Raw genomic sequence first — 19,535 nt, forward strand, 5'->3', positions numbered from 1 at the left:
CAATGTGTTAACTAGCATGTTTAAGCTGTTAAAACAGAAGTGATCAGCTATGAGCTGGATGAATATTTTTTATGAAATCTTCAAGTGACACTTCACATAATGGAGAGAACTGTCATGTCAGGTTTTTTTTTAACGTAAATCATCTAAGTATATGATGAAAAATACATATAGAAATTTTTAAAATGCCTCACTTTGCTTTATGTGCAGCATAAGCTGCACAAGAAATTTTGCAAAGAATTTCGGTATTCTTGACCTGCTCTTAGAAGCTTAACCAATTTCATTCTTGTCTATTAAATAAACTTGGAGATACGATTATCTGAAAACTGCCAATTAGCTAATCATTTCTGTTAAGAGTGTGTGTGTGTAGCAGCTATAAACTTGTCACAGTAATTTAACAGATGACCACATGAGGGATTTGGAAACAAATTTAAAGACCATGTGGCAAATGTCATAGTTAAATTTATTTCCATTATTATTCCAAGTTTGGTTTAAAATATTTTTAAGTGAACTTATTTAGAAACAAGACTGGATCAGGAATAGTATTCTTCATAAATTGCAGTTCAAGTATAATTATTTTATTTACCTTAATTGTACAATTATAAAGAATATTTATGAATAACAATTAAAAGTCTCATGGTAATTTGTAGCTAACCTAAACTAAATTATAGTCATGGCAGACAATACACAGAGATGATAATTAATTTATTTTATATGTAACTTTAAAAAATTAAATTGTTTCTAGTGTTTTTTTTTTTTTAAGTTAAATGATTATTATGAATGATAAAGTATGCTTTCTACCCTTTCAGTGTCCAGCTGACCTTGCTTAGTGATGAAAATCCTGAAGGTGGTGAAAGGAGTGGAGATGAAGTTATTCCTGAACAGACAGAACCAAAGTAATTTTTATTCTTTTGATTGCAACTAGAAGTTCTTATTTTAAAATGCACACATAATCAAAAATCTGTGCATTGTCAATTTTTTTTTTATAAGATAACAATCTTAGGCCACTGTATTTATTACTATTAATTCCATTGTCATCTGATCTGTTTGGTGGTGCAAAGTATCCAAGGTTGCAGAAGGAAAAACCTGTGACATCTACATGATACTAGCCAACTCATCTTCTTCTCATTCCTTATTTTGTCTTGTAGTCTGATGTTTAGCATGCCTCTCTCTCTCTATTCTGTGCTCAGTTTTCTCTCATTCTGTCCTTATTTGTTTGATTATTGGCCATGTCTCTCATCCATAGGTCATAACAGGAATGATGCACTGGTTGAAAAGTTTGACTTTTTTTTTTTTTTTAATGTACTTGTATTTTGTTATTACCTTATTATTTATTTTGTTATCTGGTTTCCTATAATATTTGTCATTATTTCAGTTTTTTTGTAGTTCGTGTATAATCTTACGCTATGTGATGCTGTATTTAATTCATTCATAATTTTTTTCTAATCTTATTTGTTGTTTTCTTTTATTACAATATCGTCAGCTTTTTCATATATTTTGTTTATTAGCTCTATATAATTTCTGTTTATTCCATATTTCTTCATTGCTATTAGGACTGTTTGTTTTTCAACTGAATCTGAGTACAATAGTAAGTTATTTTCTGCATTTTTCTCTTAGTTGAGTCAATATCTGTAATTGTTAATGTCTGTAATTTTTTTCAAGAAGAGTATCATGATAGCATTGTTCCAGCTGTTTGGTATAACTTTATCTTTTAGGTATTTATTAAATATAATTGTTGTTCTGTTATTATTTCACCTGCTGCTTTCATCATTTTGATTGTAATTCCATCTTCTGGCATTTTATTCTTTTCCTGTGTTTCAGTGCTTTTTTCTATTGCAAAATTTTGTATTTCTAGAATACTTTCTTCTTCCTGTTTTTCTGGCTTATATGTAACAGCATTTTCAACAGAGTTTGTGGGGTTATATGATTCTGAAAAATGGCATTTGAAAAATTGCCAATTTCTGTTATGTTTTTTTTTTTTTAACTTTAATATCTTATCTACTTTCATCTTCTAGTATTATTATTTTTTCTTTTTTCCTGTTGTGAAACTTTTGTAGTACCTTCATATTTTTATCTGTTATTTTTTATATAATTTTATTTGTTGGTATTTTTTCTGATTATTTTATTTTTTTAAATTTTACTGTATTTTTCCCCTTCTCCAAGGGTTTTCAAAACAATTTAAATAAATTTGTAATTTATTAAATTTTTTGTTTTCTCTAAAAGGTTTGTTTTTTTTATCTTTTGCTGTCTTACATGCACTTTTTATGATGATTCCATTAAGATTTTCCTCTATATTATCCATTTGTAGATTTCTGTTTTCATTCATGTTATTTCTCTGATTGTATAGTTTTTTTTTTTGTAATTTCTTCTTGGTATAATTTTTTGTTGACTACAATATTATTTATCTAATTTCACTGTTAATATTAAGGAATTTCACTGTTATTCATAAAGACAGAACTGGAGATGGTCCTCCTTATGGTGGAGTAGCTATCCTGGTGGGTAATGATACTCCTTTCCAACATGTCCAGTTTAATACTGCTCTGGAGGGAGTAGTGATTATTAGCCTATCCATGGGATTTCTTATTACAATGTGTTTTATTTATTTATCACTGGGTTCTTAGTTAAATGAGATTGACCTTGATAACCTTATATTGCAATTGCCTCGACATAATGGCCTGTCCCTTCTGAATAATAGACTCAATACCTTCCTCCATATGTCTACCCACTAATATTCTACAATAGATCTTACAATCTGCTACCTTACCATTTTCTCACTGCTTATGTAGGATGTCGAAAAGAACATACGGAAGCAATAATTTTCCTGTTATGTGCAGTATGTCCACATGGGAACCATATTCTCCTACAAAAATATCAGAACTCCATGGTGGACACGGGAAGTTAAAGAGGCAGCAAAGGAAAAGAAGAAAGCATTTCAAAAGCTTCTGGCAAATAAATCAGCTTTTGCTCTTAGAGAATACAAAGACAAATGTAAGAAAGTGAAACACTGTAAAACTAGCTAAACAATCATGGGAGGACTTTGCAAGAACATAGAAAATAAATATCAAGAAGACAGCAAAATATTCTTTAGGTTTTTGAAGAATACTGAGAAAGATTAGAGGCATGAACAGATGGCATCAATGGCAATATCGATTAAAAACGAGGATATTAGGAAAGAACTTGTTGGAACGTATTTCCTAGTTTTGAATCTGCCATCTTGTTGTAAAGTTGTTCTTAATAAAATCAATTAATTGCTGGTTGATTACTATTCAAAATATGGGATAATTTATATTTAGATTAGCCTATGTAAAATAGTAGAATCAGTCTTCAATTAATTTAGCAGTCTCATTAATCATATAGGCCAAATATAATGTTTTACACTTACGGCTCCCGCAAGATCCGAACTTTTTATGAGCAGTGCAATGAAAAAGAATCAGGCACACACAATATTGAAGTTAATAAAACAAAACATTTAATACAAGGTTATATGACAAGCACATAAAATTATAACGAAAATAAGATAATACAATTAACTTAGTTCTTCAGGTCAAAATATTCACATACAATCAAACATCATATCTTCAGATACTAAATTCATAGTTCTCCTAATAATAAAAATTGTTCTTACGGTTCAAAACTTCAGAATTTCTTAGTAAATAAATTTACTAGTATCACTCAGTTGCATTCTATAATTTAACACTTAATCAGCAAGCACTTATTGAATTATTAATGGCAGCAGTCATTAATTACTTTTAAGCTTCTGACTTGGCTAAACTCAGCAAAACACCACAGTAAATGTTAGGGTATTCGAGGCAGAGCTATCACTTAAATCTTCGCACTGAAATAAAATAAAGTAGGACTGTTCTTACCGGGATTAATCCTTAGCACATCAGATTCAATGTGAGCACATTTCAAAACTATATTCACTTATTACTCCAAAGCAACACTATTCAAAAGAATTCTTCATGGAGATAACTGAATTATTATTTATTGCGCTGCTCAAATTTACGGATTTGCTGTAAGACAGAATAATTATTCCATGTTTACTACTGCATAACAAATTGAAATTTGTATAATCCTTCTTCAAAGCGACAAAGGAATAAGTAGTAATTCTAGAACTTAGAGGAATTATTCTAGATTGCCTATTAACCTTCCGGTCCTTTGTTAATCCTATTAAGGCACTAAAATTCCTATTACTGCTACCGCTGACTTTACTCTCAGCAGCCTATAAGTTTTCTCCTCGTCTCCGTAGTGTTCTGAATGTCCTGCATTCGGCGTCCTTGCTTACTTTCACCTTCTGATTTTTTATACATTCCTTCTTTCCGCCAAAACTTGTTCACTCGTCCAACTCATATTAATTCCTTACTTCCAATTACTGCAGCTCACACCCTAAGCTCGAGCGTTCTATTTTATTTCTGTCTCCATGGCAACGATCAAAACAAAACATAAACATAAGCATTACATAAGATTATATCTTTACACTCAGTAATGAAATATAATAATAAAAAATATTACAGTTACTTAATTTTTCCTTTACTTTCATTTACAATTATAATAAATAAAACATATGTTACAATTCACACAAGGCACATTAAAGTTACATACATGGAATATCTTATAATATAACTGGAGGAATATAACAATAAAACAAATGGTATTTACTACAGAGTCCTTCCATTATCATGACATATCTTAAAATTATATAATTAAATAATAACTGATAAAATTCAACGAAAATACATGAATAATAAATCTTAAGCAAAAGAATAACAAATAATATATAACAAGTCTTGCTTAGGATATGGTAGATTATGTTAAACGTGAATGAAGAATAAAAACATACAAAATGATTTCATTCACAGTTTAACAAACTTGACAGTCAGCATCCAGGAATGCATTAGCAGAGCTAATTTCAGGTGGTATGGTCACTTAAACAGAATGGGCAATGAAAGATTAGCAAAACAAGTGTTCTCTGCCAGGTTGGCAGGAAAACGATCCAGAGGAAGACCAAGATATAGGTGGATTGATATGGTACAAAATGCCTTAGACGACAGAAATATAAGATCTGGTAATATTGGAGTCTTGACATGTAACAGACTGATCTGGAGGAAAATTGTAGATAGGAAGTTAGTAATGATGTAAATTTTTCATGTAGTACTATCATATCCTGTACACCCCTTGAAGGTACATGGCAGGAATTTGATGATGATGATCATGTATTAAAATGAATAACAGATTATATATCCAGGCAGCAACACCTGCCATTCCAAAAAATATCATCTCAATTTCAAGCCTCTAATGCTACTCGGTTAGATCAGCTCTTTGCTTAGAAAGACCTAGGTTCAAATCCCATCTATAATGCAAGGAGTATTTAACAGATGTTTTCATTCAAGTGGTGAGTTAGTTGGTTTCATACAGAAATGTTGGATCTTTCTTCCTAAAGACTTAGGCTTCCTCAAAAACAGTCAAAACTATCCAGGAGAGAACTCGCACTTTACAGACAAAAATATGTTACAACCAATAGCTTCATGTTGGTTTCATAAGAGGGTGTCATACCTTCCTGTAAGGGCCTCACAGTTTTGTATTACCAGGCTCTAATTAATTAATTTCAATTTCCTCTGTATGTAAAGCCTTGGTTGAACCCTGAGTGCCAAGCAGCCAGAAGAGAGCAGGACTGAGCATTGGGTATATCTCGTATATACCCTACCACATCAAATCTCACAATCTAGAAGAAAAAGACCCAGAGTCAGAAGATGTGAAGATAGTAACCATCAATATAAAGAGTGTTAATTGAAATGAAATCAATCTTGAAGAACTGGAAAAGTTTCATATTAACATAATTGGCATCACTGAAACAAAGAAGACAACCCCACAAAACTTTGAATTGTTCTCAAAAAGTAATATTCGAGTGTTCCGAAAAAGACTCCTACTCCAAATTGAAAGATCAAGATGTGATAACCATAAGGAGAATCCACATGTATGGACAATCACCTGGTGCTGAGGAATATCATCCTTACTTTCAACATAACTAAACCATCATCTGTGAAAGCAGGATATCTCAACTTCCCAGTTATAACCCTTTGTTGTAAATACCAGAAGTATGGTCATTCTCAAACTTCTTGTCACATCTGTGCCCAATGCAGCATCAAAGACCGTGAGAATAAAGACTGCAAAAGCAAAGCACTGAAATGCTCTAATTGTGAAGGAGATCACCCAGTGTACTGCTGAAAATGCTGAAGGTAGAGGGATGAAATAGAAAGGAAATTCAAAAAATAAAAACCAGTCATGGGCATAGAAGTAATTAGTACACCATAAAATTGCAGCATCTAGTGTGATATCCACTTGTGCTGGAAAGGCAGCTGCAAAGAAAGTGTTAGTTGAGACCTTAATGCATATGTTGGTCCCACCTCATCATGGTTACGCTTCAATATAGACACACACCATTTAGTCTTGGGAGTGCTTAAGGGTCAAAGCTGTATAAGTGAGAGGAGACCTCCACATAGCCTTTAAAGGAATGTGGAGAACTGACCAGGACTTCTGACCTAATGTCCAATCCTCACCTCGTGGTGCACCCGGTTAGGTATCTATCTGGATACTGAATGAACGAGGATGGGCTGGCAATTTGGGATTTAGCCGAACAAATTTTGTTCTTATTGGCTTAAACCAAAATATAAAATTATACAACATGACAGATATTTCATGCTGGCTAGGGCATCGGCTGGTTAAACAAGGCCCCGATTGTTATGCCAGGGCGAACAGCGAAAAGTCAGCTACTGGAACAAATCAAATCCTAAAACATGCCCAACTCCACATCACCAGAGTTCAAGATCGGTAGTGGCAACATAAGAAGCCTGAATGGCAAAGAAGTGGAGCGAGCTGAAGAATTGGATAAGCTTCTTCTTCTTCGCCCCTCCATGTGGGGCACCTGTTCGTGTCCCACATGGAGGGGTGAAAATTCGTGGTGGAGGGGACCTCCCAGTGATGGTACTGACCCTTTTCATTCTTCCTCTTTTTTTTTTTTTTGCTTCCCATATTCTTTGCTCTACTTCTCCTGAGTCTTTTTCACTATCTTTTTTCCAGACCAATATCACTGGGATCCAACACCCTGCCGCCATGTTTTGCCGTGCGGTGCGACCCGTGGACATCCGGAAAAGGGGATCCTGGTAGTCTTGCACTGCTTTGGCCCCCTGCTTCGCAAGACGGGTGGTTCTGGATGGCCCAGCCAGGATCAATCGGCTAGTGGGCTTGCTTGCAAGGGTCAACGGTGTTATAGTAAGTCTCTCACCCCATGGTCCAGGGTCAGGATCCTAGACCTGCTGGAGTGCTGGTATAGCATCAAGGGTAGCCCTGGCTTTCCACTCCTGAGCGCAGTCTTTGCTTGCTGGGTAGTGGACGTCCATGTGTGGCTCCATGGTGGGTGGGGAGCTCTGGTGCCGAATTAAAAGTTCCTTAAATATGAATTCTTCATCCTCAAATGTTAGGGACCCTAACAAAGTCCCAACCAAGTACTGACAATATTGACACAGCATATGGAAACAGAAGTAAGAAACAAAAGATATCAGATACTAACAAAAATATACCAACCTTTTTAATCATTCATGCACAGGTGAAAACCAATTGGGAAAATGTCATCCTTCTTTATCCAAAAAGGTTTAGAAGGACTGGCAGGACCTCCCAAAACTGTCAAGAAATTGCGTTCTGGTGATATCCTCGTGGAAACAATGTGCAAAGAACATTCTGAGAAACTACTGAGAGCAACGATAATGGGTGGAATACAAATTGCAGTAACACCTCACAGAACACTCAATTCCAGTAGAGGAGTGATATCAGAATGTGATCTCCTTGAGGTTCCCGATGAGGAGATATGTTCAGAGTTTAAAGATCAAGGAGTGACGGGTGTGAGGCGCATCCTGATATGCAGGGATGGTCACCTGGTTCAACCAAGAACATCATCCTTGCTTTTGATTCACCTAGGCCTCCGACATCTGTAAAAGCAGGGTATCTCAGCTGTCCTGTTAGAATGTACATCCCTAACCTGCTGAGATGCTTTAAATGTCAAAGATATGGACATGCCCAAACTGGCTGTCGCGATTCTACTACCTGTGCTCGATGTGGTAGTAAAGAACATGAAAATAAATATTGCTGTGAAAAAAAAACCTAAATATGTCAACTGTCAGGGAGATCATCCAGCATACTCTCGTGCATGTCAGAAATGGAAAGATGAAAAAGAGATACAAAAAATAAAAATAGAACAAAACATAACATATCAGGATGCAAAAAGAAAGCTAGCCACCGTTACACCTGTTCTGCAATCCTCTTATGCTGAAAAAGTAACAATTAAAAAAGTGCCAACAGCAACTCAAACATGTCTATTCCACCATTTGATAATTTCAAATGGTGGAATAGACATGTTTGACTCCAGAGACATGAATAGACATGTCTCTGGAGTCAAGACCTACGGCCTTACTCCAGAGACAACTTCAAAAATGGCCCCATTCAATGAAAACTCATCTGTCAAAAAAATTATGGTGGAGACCTCACTCAAAGATAAACCACCAGACACTCTCACAGAAAAAATAGATACCTCGATACCCACTGAAAGCAAACTAAGCGTACCAACTGATCCTAACACATTTGATGTTTTGAACAATCTACCAGAGAAAGAGATAGACACTGGCCGTCCATACTTCCCTAAAACAGGGGATAAATATTAATCTGACAAAGGTAAGCCCTCAACCTCTCGAAAACCAGACAAGCCAATAAAATCAAAACAATAGGAAAATTTTTACAGTGGAACTGTCGTGGGATCCATCAGAATATTGACATTATAAAGATGTTATTGCAGAAATGCAAACCTTTCTGTTTACAGGAACCTTATTTAAGACCCAATGAGGACCGTACCTTTAGGAATTTCACTGTTGTACATAAGGATAGAACTGGAGATGGTCCTGGTCATGGAGGAGTAGCTATCCTAGTGGACAGTCATACTCCTTTCCATCAGGTCCAACTTAATACTTCTCTGGAAGCAGTAGCAATTCGCTTCTCTGTGGGATTCCTTATTACAGTATGTTCAATTTATTTACTACCAAATGCTGAGTTAAATGAAATTGATCTTGATAACCTTATCGCGCAACTGCCTGAACCCATACTTTTGATGGGTGGCTTTAACGGCCACAATACTCTATGCTGTAGTGCCAACACTAATAGACAAGGTCGAATCATTGAAAAAATTCTTGATAATAATAACTTTTCCCTTCTAAATAATAAACTCAGTACTTCTTCCATATGCCTACCCACTCATATTCCACAATTGATCTTACAATCTGTTCTCCTTCCATTCTTCCACTGCTCGTGTGGGATGTTGAAGAGAGCATATATGGAAGTGATCACTTTCCTGTTCTTTGTACAATGTCTTCACAGGAACCATGTTCACCCACACGGATACCTATATGGAAAATGGACCAGGCTGACTGGAACACTTTCTCTCATCTTGCAAAATTTAATGCTGATGCCATCAGTCAAACACCTATCAATGAAGCTGTAAAAATATATAACAGAATGCATTGTCTGGGCAGCAACAATCTCCATCCCAAAAACATCATCTCGATTTCCAGTCTATCCAAAGCCTTGGTGGAACGCAGAATGTCAGGCAGTCAAATAAAATCAACACAGAGCATGGAGCATATTTCGTAGATACCCCACCACATCAAATTTAATAACTTTCAAGCGTGCTCGAGCCACAGCTCGTTTTGTGAGACGTCAGTCAAAAACAATCATGGATCCAATTTACTACATCAATTAATCAAATGATCAGTCCAAAAATTGTATGGGATAAAATCCAGAAAATGAAAGGCAGATATAGTACACATTGTTTGTCCACCTTAGACTATAATGGAAGTGTTCTTGCTGATTCCAAAGCTATTGCAGATACTTTGGGAGAAACTTTTGCTAAAATCTCAGCAACAGCTTCATATTCTCCAGAATTTTTAATACTGAAAGAGCAGCAAGAGAAACAAAGGCTTAATTTTTCTACCAACATTCTTCAGCCATACTGGAGAAAATGGTTAATGCCAGACTTCTGGTATTTAGAAAGCAACAGTCTTCTTTCCAATACACAATGTGGTTTCCGTTGACATCGATCAAGTTTAGACCATTTAGTTCGGTTAGAAACTTGTATAAAAGATGCATTTCTGAAACGAGAACATCTTGTCTCTGTTTTTTTTTTTTTTTGACATGGAAAAAGCTTATGACACAACCTGGAGATATGGCATATTAAAAGACCTCTATAACCTAGATCTCAAAGGACACCTCCATATATTTATTAAAACCTTTCTGTCCAGGCAAACTTTCCAAGTCTATCTTGACCATATCTTCAAAAACAAGGTTCTATCTTAAGTGTAACCCTTTTTGCTATTAAAATCAGTTCAATCATTGAACAGCTTCCTCCCACTGTAGATAGTGCTCTATATGTTGATGGCTTCACAATCTACTGTCACTCACGTAACATGAGATTAATTGAAATACAACTTCAACAAGCAATTGATCATGTCTCTTTGTGGGCTCTTAATAATGGGTTTAAGTTTTCAACAGAAAAAAGTGTCTGTGTACACTTCTGTCGAAAATGCACTCATCACCTAGATCCTGAACTAACAATGGGACCTACTGTTATTCCAGTAACTACAGAAACCAAGTTCTTGGGACTCATTTTTGATAGAAAACTAGCATTTCTAGCACACATTCATCAACTAAGAGAAAAGTGCAAAAGAACTTTGAACCTCCTTCGCACTCTATCCTCTACTGGGCGGGGTGCTGATCGAGCTTCATTACTCCATTTTTATTGTGCACTTATACGTTCAAAGCTGGATTATGGGTCCCAAGTCTATGGTTCAGCAAGACAGAGCAACGTACGATAGTTGAATTCCATCCATCATCAGGGTATACAGATAACTACTGGTGCCTTTCACACCTCACCCACTCCAAATCTCTATGTAGAAGCAAATGAACCGGCTCTATCAATTCGATGGAAACAGTTGCCTCTTAATTACACCCTAAAAATAAAATCTCTTCCAGATCACCCTACATGGAATAGTATATTCTCTCTGAATTGGGAAGCTCAATATCACACATATCAAACTGCTATACATCCTTTTGGTATGCGTATTAAAGAACCTGTGCAAGCTGTTAGTATAAATGTTGACAACATTAGCTAAACTAAACAAAACAGCATTCCTCCATGGCAGGTTTGCACACCATCCTGCAACCTCTCACTTTGTCAGCTACAGAAATCTTATACCCCCATTATCCATTTACTTGCAATTGTTTAATGAACACAGAGCAGCACACGCTGATTTCTTACCCATCTATACTGATGGTTCAAGAATTAACACCTCTGTTGGCTGTGCTGCTGTGTTTCCTGACATTATCTCAAATCAGATCCCACCAGACTGCAGTAATTATACAGCAGAGTTACATGCCATTCAGCTTGCACTTGTGCATATAAAAGAAAACTGCTACCAAAAGGGTATAATTTATACAGATTCATTGAGCTCTTTACAGGCCTTCTCCTCTCCTATGTATAATCCTCATCCAGTATTTTATGAAGTGCTACACCTGCTTCACAAAATGAAAATCCTTAATTTTGATCTTCAGTTCCCAGCCACATCAGAATCAAAGGAAATGAGGCTGCAGATGCAGCTGCTAAATCAACCCATACCTTCTCCACATACTATTTGACAGTTCCATATACAGACTACAGACAACTTATAAGATCGAAGCTAATTGCTCAGTGGGAGTTAACATGACAAGAAATATCAACAAACAAATTATATAACATTAAACCTGAAATTAAACACTGGCATTCTAGTCAATGTACAAAGAAAAGGGAGGAGGTTGTCCTTGCTAGGCTCCGCATAGGTCACAGTCACCTTACGCATTCTCATTTACTGAGAGCTGATGATCCTCCCATATGTGAAAAATGCAACACGCATCTCACTATTCATCATGTTCTGGTAGATTGTCAAAAATTTACGCGAGAGAGGAATGAAATTTTCACCTATCTAACCAAGCCATATACACTCAGGGAAATGCTAGCAGACTCAGGCAAATTGCATGATGTTTTTAATTTTTTAGAAAGAATTAATTTATACAAACACATTTGACCATAAATTTGTTTATATGTAAATATTTTTTTTTTTTTTTTTTTGCTTAACTTAACTTTTATACATATATATTATTCATTAGGTTAAATCTGACCAATTATGTATTACCATGGGCCTTGATCTTGTATATTTGTATCACTCTGCTGTAATTTTGTTAATATGTAAATACCATAATGCTAAACTTAAATTTTATGCATCAATGCTGTATAATTCCTTTCTGACTCTTCAAGTATTAGTATAATAATGTTTGTTGTAATCTTACTACATGTAGGCACTGCTTTCCTTGACTTGCTTTGTATATACATATGTTAACTATATATACTATAGTACATATATATACTGATGAAACCTCTGCGGTAATTTTGTGTATGTATCTAATTTACTACTTTATTTTTCGAATAATCATATAGTGCTGTAGGACATCTTATCTGTTTGTGTACTTTCTAGTAATTCTGTTTATATGTATCCTAAATTCTGTTTCTACTGCATTGCTAAATTTAATTTTCACCCATGCAGATTGTATAATAATCCCTTTTTGCCTATTTTTGTGCTGCTATAAAGGCATCTGTTATAATTTTACATATATGTAAATACAGCATTCCTTGGCTTAGTGTTTCATATATTATGTATTAACTTATATTGTTAACTATTTTTGCACTACTATAATAACCTCTGACCTTGTGTGTGTTGCTGTGTCCTCTGCAACAGTTCTGTTTTCCTAGAGATGCTATTTTATTAAACTAGATTCTTGTACAGACATATTGTTAACAATTTTCTGCAAATGCTGATGTTTGTAACCTTTAGTATGGCACAGTATGACCTTTGTAGTTTTTGTGCCAAATAAACTATAAACCGACCAACCAATCTTCTTCAAGTGTCATCTCCTAGAAGGAGGTTGGCAACCATGTCATGGAACCTTTATGGTAATTCAAGCCAGTCCAGTCCTTAATGTCTTCAAACCACATTTTCCTGGGTCTACCTTCTCCCTCTTTTTCCATCCAATTTCCCTTCTAATATTAATTTCTGAATCGACATAATAGGAGTGACTGAAACAAAAAAGACAAAAACTGGTGAAATCTTTGAGCAATAAATACAAAATGTTATATTCAGGCCATGACAATCAAGGAAAAGAAGGAGTAGCTATAGTATTCAACACTAAATATGAGACTGATGTTGAATGGCAGGCAGTCTCAAGTAAAGTGATGTGGGCAGATATCAGAATGGGGAATTGGACAATGAGACTAATTTGTGCCTATGGTCCCACAGAAGGTTCTACTAACATAGAAGTGGAGAAATTTTTTGAGGCATTAGAGAAAGCAACTGACACAATGAAAAAGGAAAAGTTGGTCTTTGTTTCTGATCTAAATAGCAGAGTAGGAAATATGTCAGACATACAAAAATATTTTGGCAAAATATGGAGAAAAGAGCAAAGCGAATAATAATGGCAAATACCTGTTGGATTTCTGCTCAGGACGTAGACTGATTATTACTAACAGAATGTTCCAACATAAAAATGTGCACAAATTCACATGGAGAGAAGTGGCAAGGAATAAGTCTCATTGACTACATTATTATTGATAGCAATATCATATTAAAAACGAGGATATTAGGAAAGAACTTGACATTGTCAGCATCCAGGAATGGGTCAGCAGAGCTAATCTCAGGTGGTATGGTCACTTAAACAGAATGGGCGAGGAAAGATTAGCAAAACAAGTGTTCTCTGCCAGGTTGGCAGCAAAACGACCCAGAGGAAGACCAAGATATAGGTGGATTGATATGGTAAAAAGTGCTTTAGAAGATAGAAATATAAGTTTTGAACAGTAACAGATTGATTTGGAGGAAAATTTTAGATAGGGAGTTAGTAATGATGTAAATTTTTGATGTAGTACTATCATATCGTGTACACCCCTTGAGGGTAAATGGCAGGAATTTGATGATGATGATGACACACTCCAAATTATATGCCAAAAATGGTGCCACTAAATGAGAATCTACTATTTAAAAGATGATAAATAATGGAACATCTGCTGCAATGAATTGAGGCCATGCCTATGAAATGGATATCTCTGCTCCCCTTCAAGAAGACAAAGTAATTAATATACCTAGACAGAGTCCAGGTAGGTGTCTGATGTTTTTCCTGATGAAGAAATGGTGTGGATGGGTGATGGCTCTCTCCTCCCCCCCCAAAAAAAATCAAGTAATGAAAACATTTCTATAATGGAATTGTCATGGATTCAATGTAAACATCTGCAGAAGCATAATCAGTGTGCTTTTGCCAGCAGGAAACATACCTAAAGCCCAGTGGCAATCTGGCATTACAAAATCTAGCCATCATTCATAAGCCTGGATGAAGATGTACCTGCCCATGGAGGGATTTGCCATCCTTGTAAGTAACTGTGTTGAGGCTTAAGTGCTGTGAGGACACCGTGTAGGAAGCTTAATGGAATATATATAACATTTGGAAAGGGATTAAAACTGATTTTAATGCTTCCAATATTTCATCTTGGTCATTGAGACATCTTCAGGGATTACAAAAAAAGTAATGTAACACACACTCAAATACAACAATACTAAGTGAAACACATGGGTGACTCGTAAAGTCCTATCCAGGTGGTGCACCCTCTATGGGCGTTTGGTAGGTGCCCAAGGATCTAAGGTGGAATCTCTGATAACTGATGTTTCCCAAATTTTGGGAAGTTTTATGGAACCGTATTATTTAAATTCGGTTGATTTCTGACTGCCACCACAGATTCCAAAAATAGTCTTTCTTTTTTGAATTTACTATGGTGGAGCATGGTGGTTTTTTCCCAGGAGGTCCTCTTGTGGGTTGTATCTGCAAGCAAGATTGACTGTAGTTGTGATTGCAGATGTATGAGTTGTGTTCTTCTAAGCAGACGATTGCTGATCTATCTGTCTGTCCAAAGTAAGCCAGCCTGCAGGAATAGGGTACTTTATCAACTCCAGAGAGAGAAGGGAGCTGATCTTCGGTAGAACATATAAGGGTAGCAATTTTACACTGGGGCTTAAACACTGTGTGGAGGTTGTACTTTTTGAAGGACCTGGCTATTTTTTTTGGTGTGCCATGAACGTAGGGAATGGTGATGGCATTTCTGAAATCCTTCTGTGAAGAGATGGCCAGGGAATGGAGGAGGAACTGATTATTTTTTTAATTCTGTAATCGCTGTAGCCATTGTAAAGCATCGAAGCATTATATTATAATATTATTATTAATATTCGATATTATTATTCATGACACCTCCAAGGAGTCCGAAGACTCATCATGGGAGGACACCTACAACTGTTGAATATGTAATAAATATATTGGAATCATTAAAATCGGTTTTACTCCTTTCCAAGTGATGTGTGTGTATATATATATATTCCATTAAGCCTCCAACATTATTCCCTCACAGCACTTAAGCCTCAACACATGGATTCTAATCATTCATGGTGAAGAAATAGCACATAAATCAAGACAATACAGTAAGTTGAAACTACACTTATCCAGACAATTGAACTGTTGGCCTTTTTTTAAAAAGTTGTCTTTTTAAAATCTCCAACCAAGAGAGCCCACAATCTTTGTTCCAGTGGAACCACCCTTTCAACTGAACTCAACCACATATGCAACACTCCTTTCCAATGGTTACAGCAATTACAGAATTAAAAAATAATCAGTTCCTCCCCCATTCCCTGGCCATCTCTTCAGAAGGATTTCATAAATGCCATCACCATACCCTACATTCATGGCACAGATTGATCTGAAAAAATAGCCAGGTCCTTCAAAAAGTACAACCCCCACACAGTGTTTAAGCCCCACTGTAAACTTGCTACCTTTATCTGTTCTACCAAAGATCAACTCCCTTCTCAGGCTGGCTTACTTTGGACAGACAGGTAGATCAGCAATCACGACTGTGGTCAATCTGGCCTTGCAGACCGTGTTTTGGATACAACCCACAGGATCTCCTGAAAAAAAACCACCATGCTCCATTACAATAAATTCAAAAAAGAAAGACTATTTTTAGAATATGCAGCGGCACTCAGAAATCAACCGAATTTAAATAAATACGGTTACATAAAACTTCACACAAAATTTGGGCAACATTGTTTATCAGAGATCCAACCTTACAACATCCTTGGCCACTTACAAATGTCCATAGAGTGCACACCGTGGATAGGACTTTAAAGAGTCACCCATGTGCTTCACTTAGTATTGTGTTCTATTCAAGAGTGTGTTACATTAGTTGTTTTGTAATCCCTGAATTTTCATTGACAGAATTATTGGAAAGCATTAAAATCAGTTTTAATCCTTCCCAACTGCTGTATATATTCCATTAAGCTTCCAACATTTTGTGAGTAACCATAACCCTCATTTCAAACCTGTGGGATGGGATAGTGCCTGAACAAGATCAGAGGAAGAATTGTGGAGCATGTATTCAACAACAATAATTGCTCTCCCTTGAACATAGAAGCTCACCACCTTCTATAAGCCCACCTGAACATTTACTGCCATTGGCTGTCTACTCACCCTCCCTCTTTGAACTATTTAAGTGAGAAATCGATAACTTAGTTGGGTATGACCCTGTGATATCCACTTTTTTACATGGGAAACTATGTGCTACATCATGGATATTATGAAAAATTGGGCAATCTGCCAGGCTCTCCTTCTCTTCCTTAGCAAAATTAGATTCTGTTACCATCAGTCCATCTCCTCTCAGTGAATCATGTGAGGTATTACACAAGTGCCACATTGTAGTTTCTAAAACATTGGATTCCACTTATTTGTAAACCATGATGGAATATTGATTGCACAGCAACCAAGGAATCACAGAAGAAAGGTTGAGATATCTGCAGATACCCTACAATAAAAAAAAAACATCATTGCTTTCAAACATGATCAATCCTGGGTAAGACACATCAGTTGTCAGAGCCAGAAGGAATCCTCAATGCAATATGTATATTCTATGAAGCGCAATCAGCAGCAAAGTAGTCTGGGATAAAATCCAGAAAATAAAGGACAGGTATATATCCCCTTAATTTTTGAATATAATGGGTGTACAATTTGCAACTAGCAGCAGTTGCTGCTAGATGCTGACATTTGGGAAGAATTTTGCTTAAACATCAGCAGTATTCTCCCCACCCACCCACATCAAGTTCCTTGCCATAAAATATTACAAAAACTTCTCTTTGAGTGGTACAGAATTATACAACATGCCATTAACAAATTAAGAAATGAAAATTGCTGTACCTGTTCAACAGAATTTTCTGGATACCTCACAAAAGTCTATTATTATTATAACATTATATTATAATATTAATGTTATATTAATAACATTGCTTATTAATAATATTAATAAGCAATGTTAATATTAATATTTGATATTATTATTCATGACACCTCCAAGGAGTCCGAAGACTCATCGCGGGAGGACACCTACGATATGTATCCAAAATTCCCTAAAAAAGGGAATTTTATAAGATTGTAAACACCCCTGACCTAGACCAAGAAACTCAGAATATCTCTTGATGATTTTTCAAATGATCTTTCTGGAGAAAGATCTGGAAGCACGTAGGATAGTTATTCATAGTGGTAAAATGATTTTCCTTGGTTGTCTATGAGCGAGTTGGAGGAAAAGACTGATGCCAAGAGAGTCTGCCTTATCTTTAAGCAATGTTAACATAACTGATCCAACAGCGGCCTACAAGGCTGACTGCCTTATTTCTCACAGTAAAATTCTGTTTGCAGAATGTTTTTTTTTTTTTTTTTTTTTTTTTTTTTTTTTTTTTTTTTTTTTTTAGAAAAACTTTTAATAAGACTATGTAATTTCATCTCGTTTGACATGTATATCTTTTCTGCATTCTGCACAATGAACATGAATGAATACTACCTTGTTCCGGGATAGAAAATTAATTTCATAAATCATTTCATTATAATCTTTATGTCCTTGAGACTAGAAAAACTACTGTGAATAAAGATTCAATTAACATTTACTTGCATGGTGATACAGAGCACTTACTGCACCTGGTATAATTAACTTCTTAGGAGAGCAGAAGTGGATCTTATAGTTGATGGAATAATAGTCATAGGATCTGCTTTTGCATTCCTAAAGATAAGTTATAATGGTTTCAGAACTGACTGTTACAACCAACTACCAGGTGTTACAGCACAACATTTAACAAATGCTTGTTAAATGTTGTGCTGGTTGGGGAGTACCTCCGTTAGACAAGGCCCCTGTTGTTTTCGCCACTGAACAAGGGCAAACAGTGAAAAGCCAGCTACTGAAACAAATCCCAACTTAACATCACCAGAGTTAAAGATCGTTACTATCAACATAAGAAGTCTGAATGGCAAAGAAATGGAACTAGCTGAGGAATTAAATAAGTACCAGATTGACATAATACGGGTGACTAAAAGACAAAAACTGGTGAGATCTTTATGAAATAAATACAAAATGTTATATTCAAGCAATGACAATCAAGGAAAAAGGAGTAGCCATAGTATTCAACACTAAATATGAGGCTAATCTTCTTCAATGGAAGGCAGTCTCAAGTAGAGTGATGTGGACAAATATCCAAATGGCGAACTGGACAATGAGGCTTATTTGTGCCTATGGTCCCAGGTTCTACTAAGGTAGAAGTAAAGGAATTTTTTCAGGCTTTAGAGAAAGCAACTGACACAATGAAGAAGGAAAATATGGTCCTTGTTGGGAATCTAAATAGCAGAGTGGGCAGACATACAAAAATATATTGGGAAAATTTGAAGAAAAGGGCAAAGCTAATAATAATGGCAAATATTTGTTGGATTTCTGCTCAGAACATGGACTGGTTATTACTAACACTATGTTCCAACATAAAAATGTGCACAAATTCAAATGGAGAGAAGAGGCAAGAAATAAGAAAGGGCTCATTGACTATGTTATTGTTGATAGTGATGGTTTCTCCCTTGTGCAGGACACCAGAGTGTACAGAGGATTTGAAATTGGAAGTGATCACTATTTAGTCTTAAGCAGGATAAAATTGAATTTCATATTGAAAAGAATAACACGTAAGAAAGTTTTAAAGCAAATAAAAGTTGAGCATCTCTCAGGTGTGAACTGTAGACTAAAATACACAAAGATTATTGAAGAAAAAATGAAAGAGTTTGAGAACAGTAACTAAAACTTGGAGATTCATTGGTAAGCTTTGAAGAAAACTTTGATTGATTTAGCCAGAGAGGCATGTGGTGTGTTGTCTGCAGGGATAGAAAAATCAGAACTCCAAGGTGGACACAGGAAGTTAGAGGCAGTGAAGGAAAAGGAGAAAGCTGTATAAAACTAGCTAAACAAAAGTCATGGGAAGACTTTGGCAAGAACATAGAAAATAAATATCAAGAAGGTGGCAAAATAT

At 35.7% G+C, this 19,535-nt stretch overlaps 1 protein-coding gene across 3 annotated transcripts in view; it reads left to right on the plus strand.

Annotated features, from left to right (window-relative positions):
- The window catches only part of LOC150095463 (intracellular hyaluronan-binding protein 4-like), a 127,610-nt gene that overhangs the window by 97,480 nt on the left and 10,595 nt on the right, over nt 1–19,535 (plus strand). For all 3 annotated transcript variants that reach the window (XM_090409786.1, XM_090409787.1, XM_090409788.1), the window contains one exon: nt 807–893. In XM_090409786.1, the coding sequence (XP_090265912.1) occupies nt 807–893 (87 nt within the window). The remainder of the gene's footprint in view (nt 1–806; nt 894–19,535) is intronic.

Source organism: Typopeltis vanoorti, chromosome 20 (assembly GCF_054136105.1).
Source record: "Typopeltis vanoorti isolate ZY-2024b chromosome 20, IOZ_Tvanoo_1.0, whole genome shotgun sequence".
Taxonomy (NCBI): Eukaryota; Metazoa; Arthropoda; class Arachnida; order Uropygi; family Thelyphonidae; genus Typopeltis; species Typopeltis vanoorti.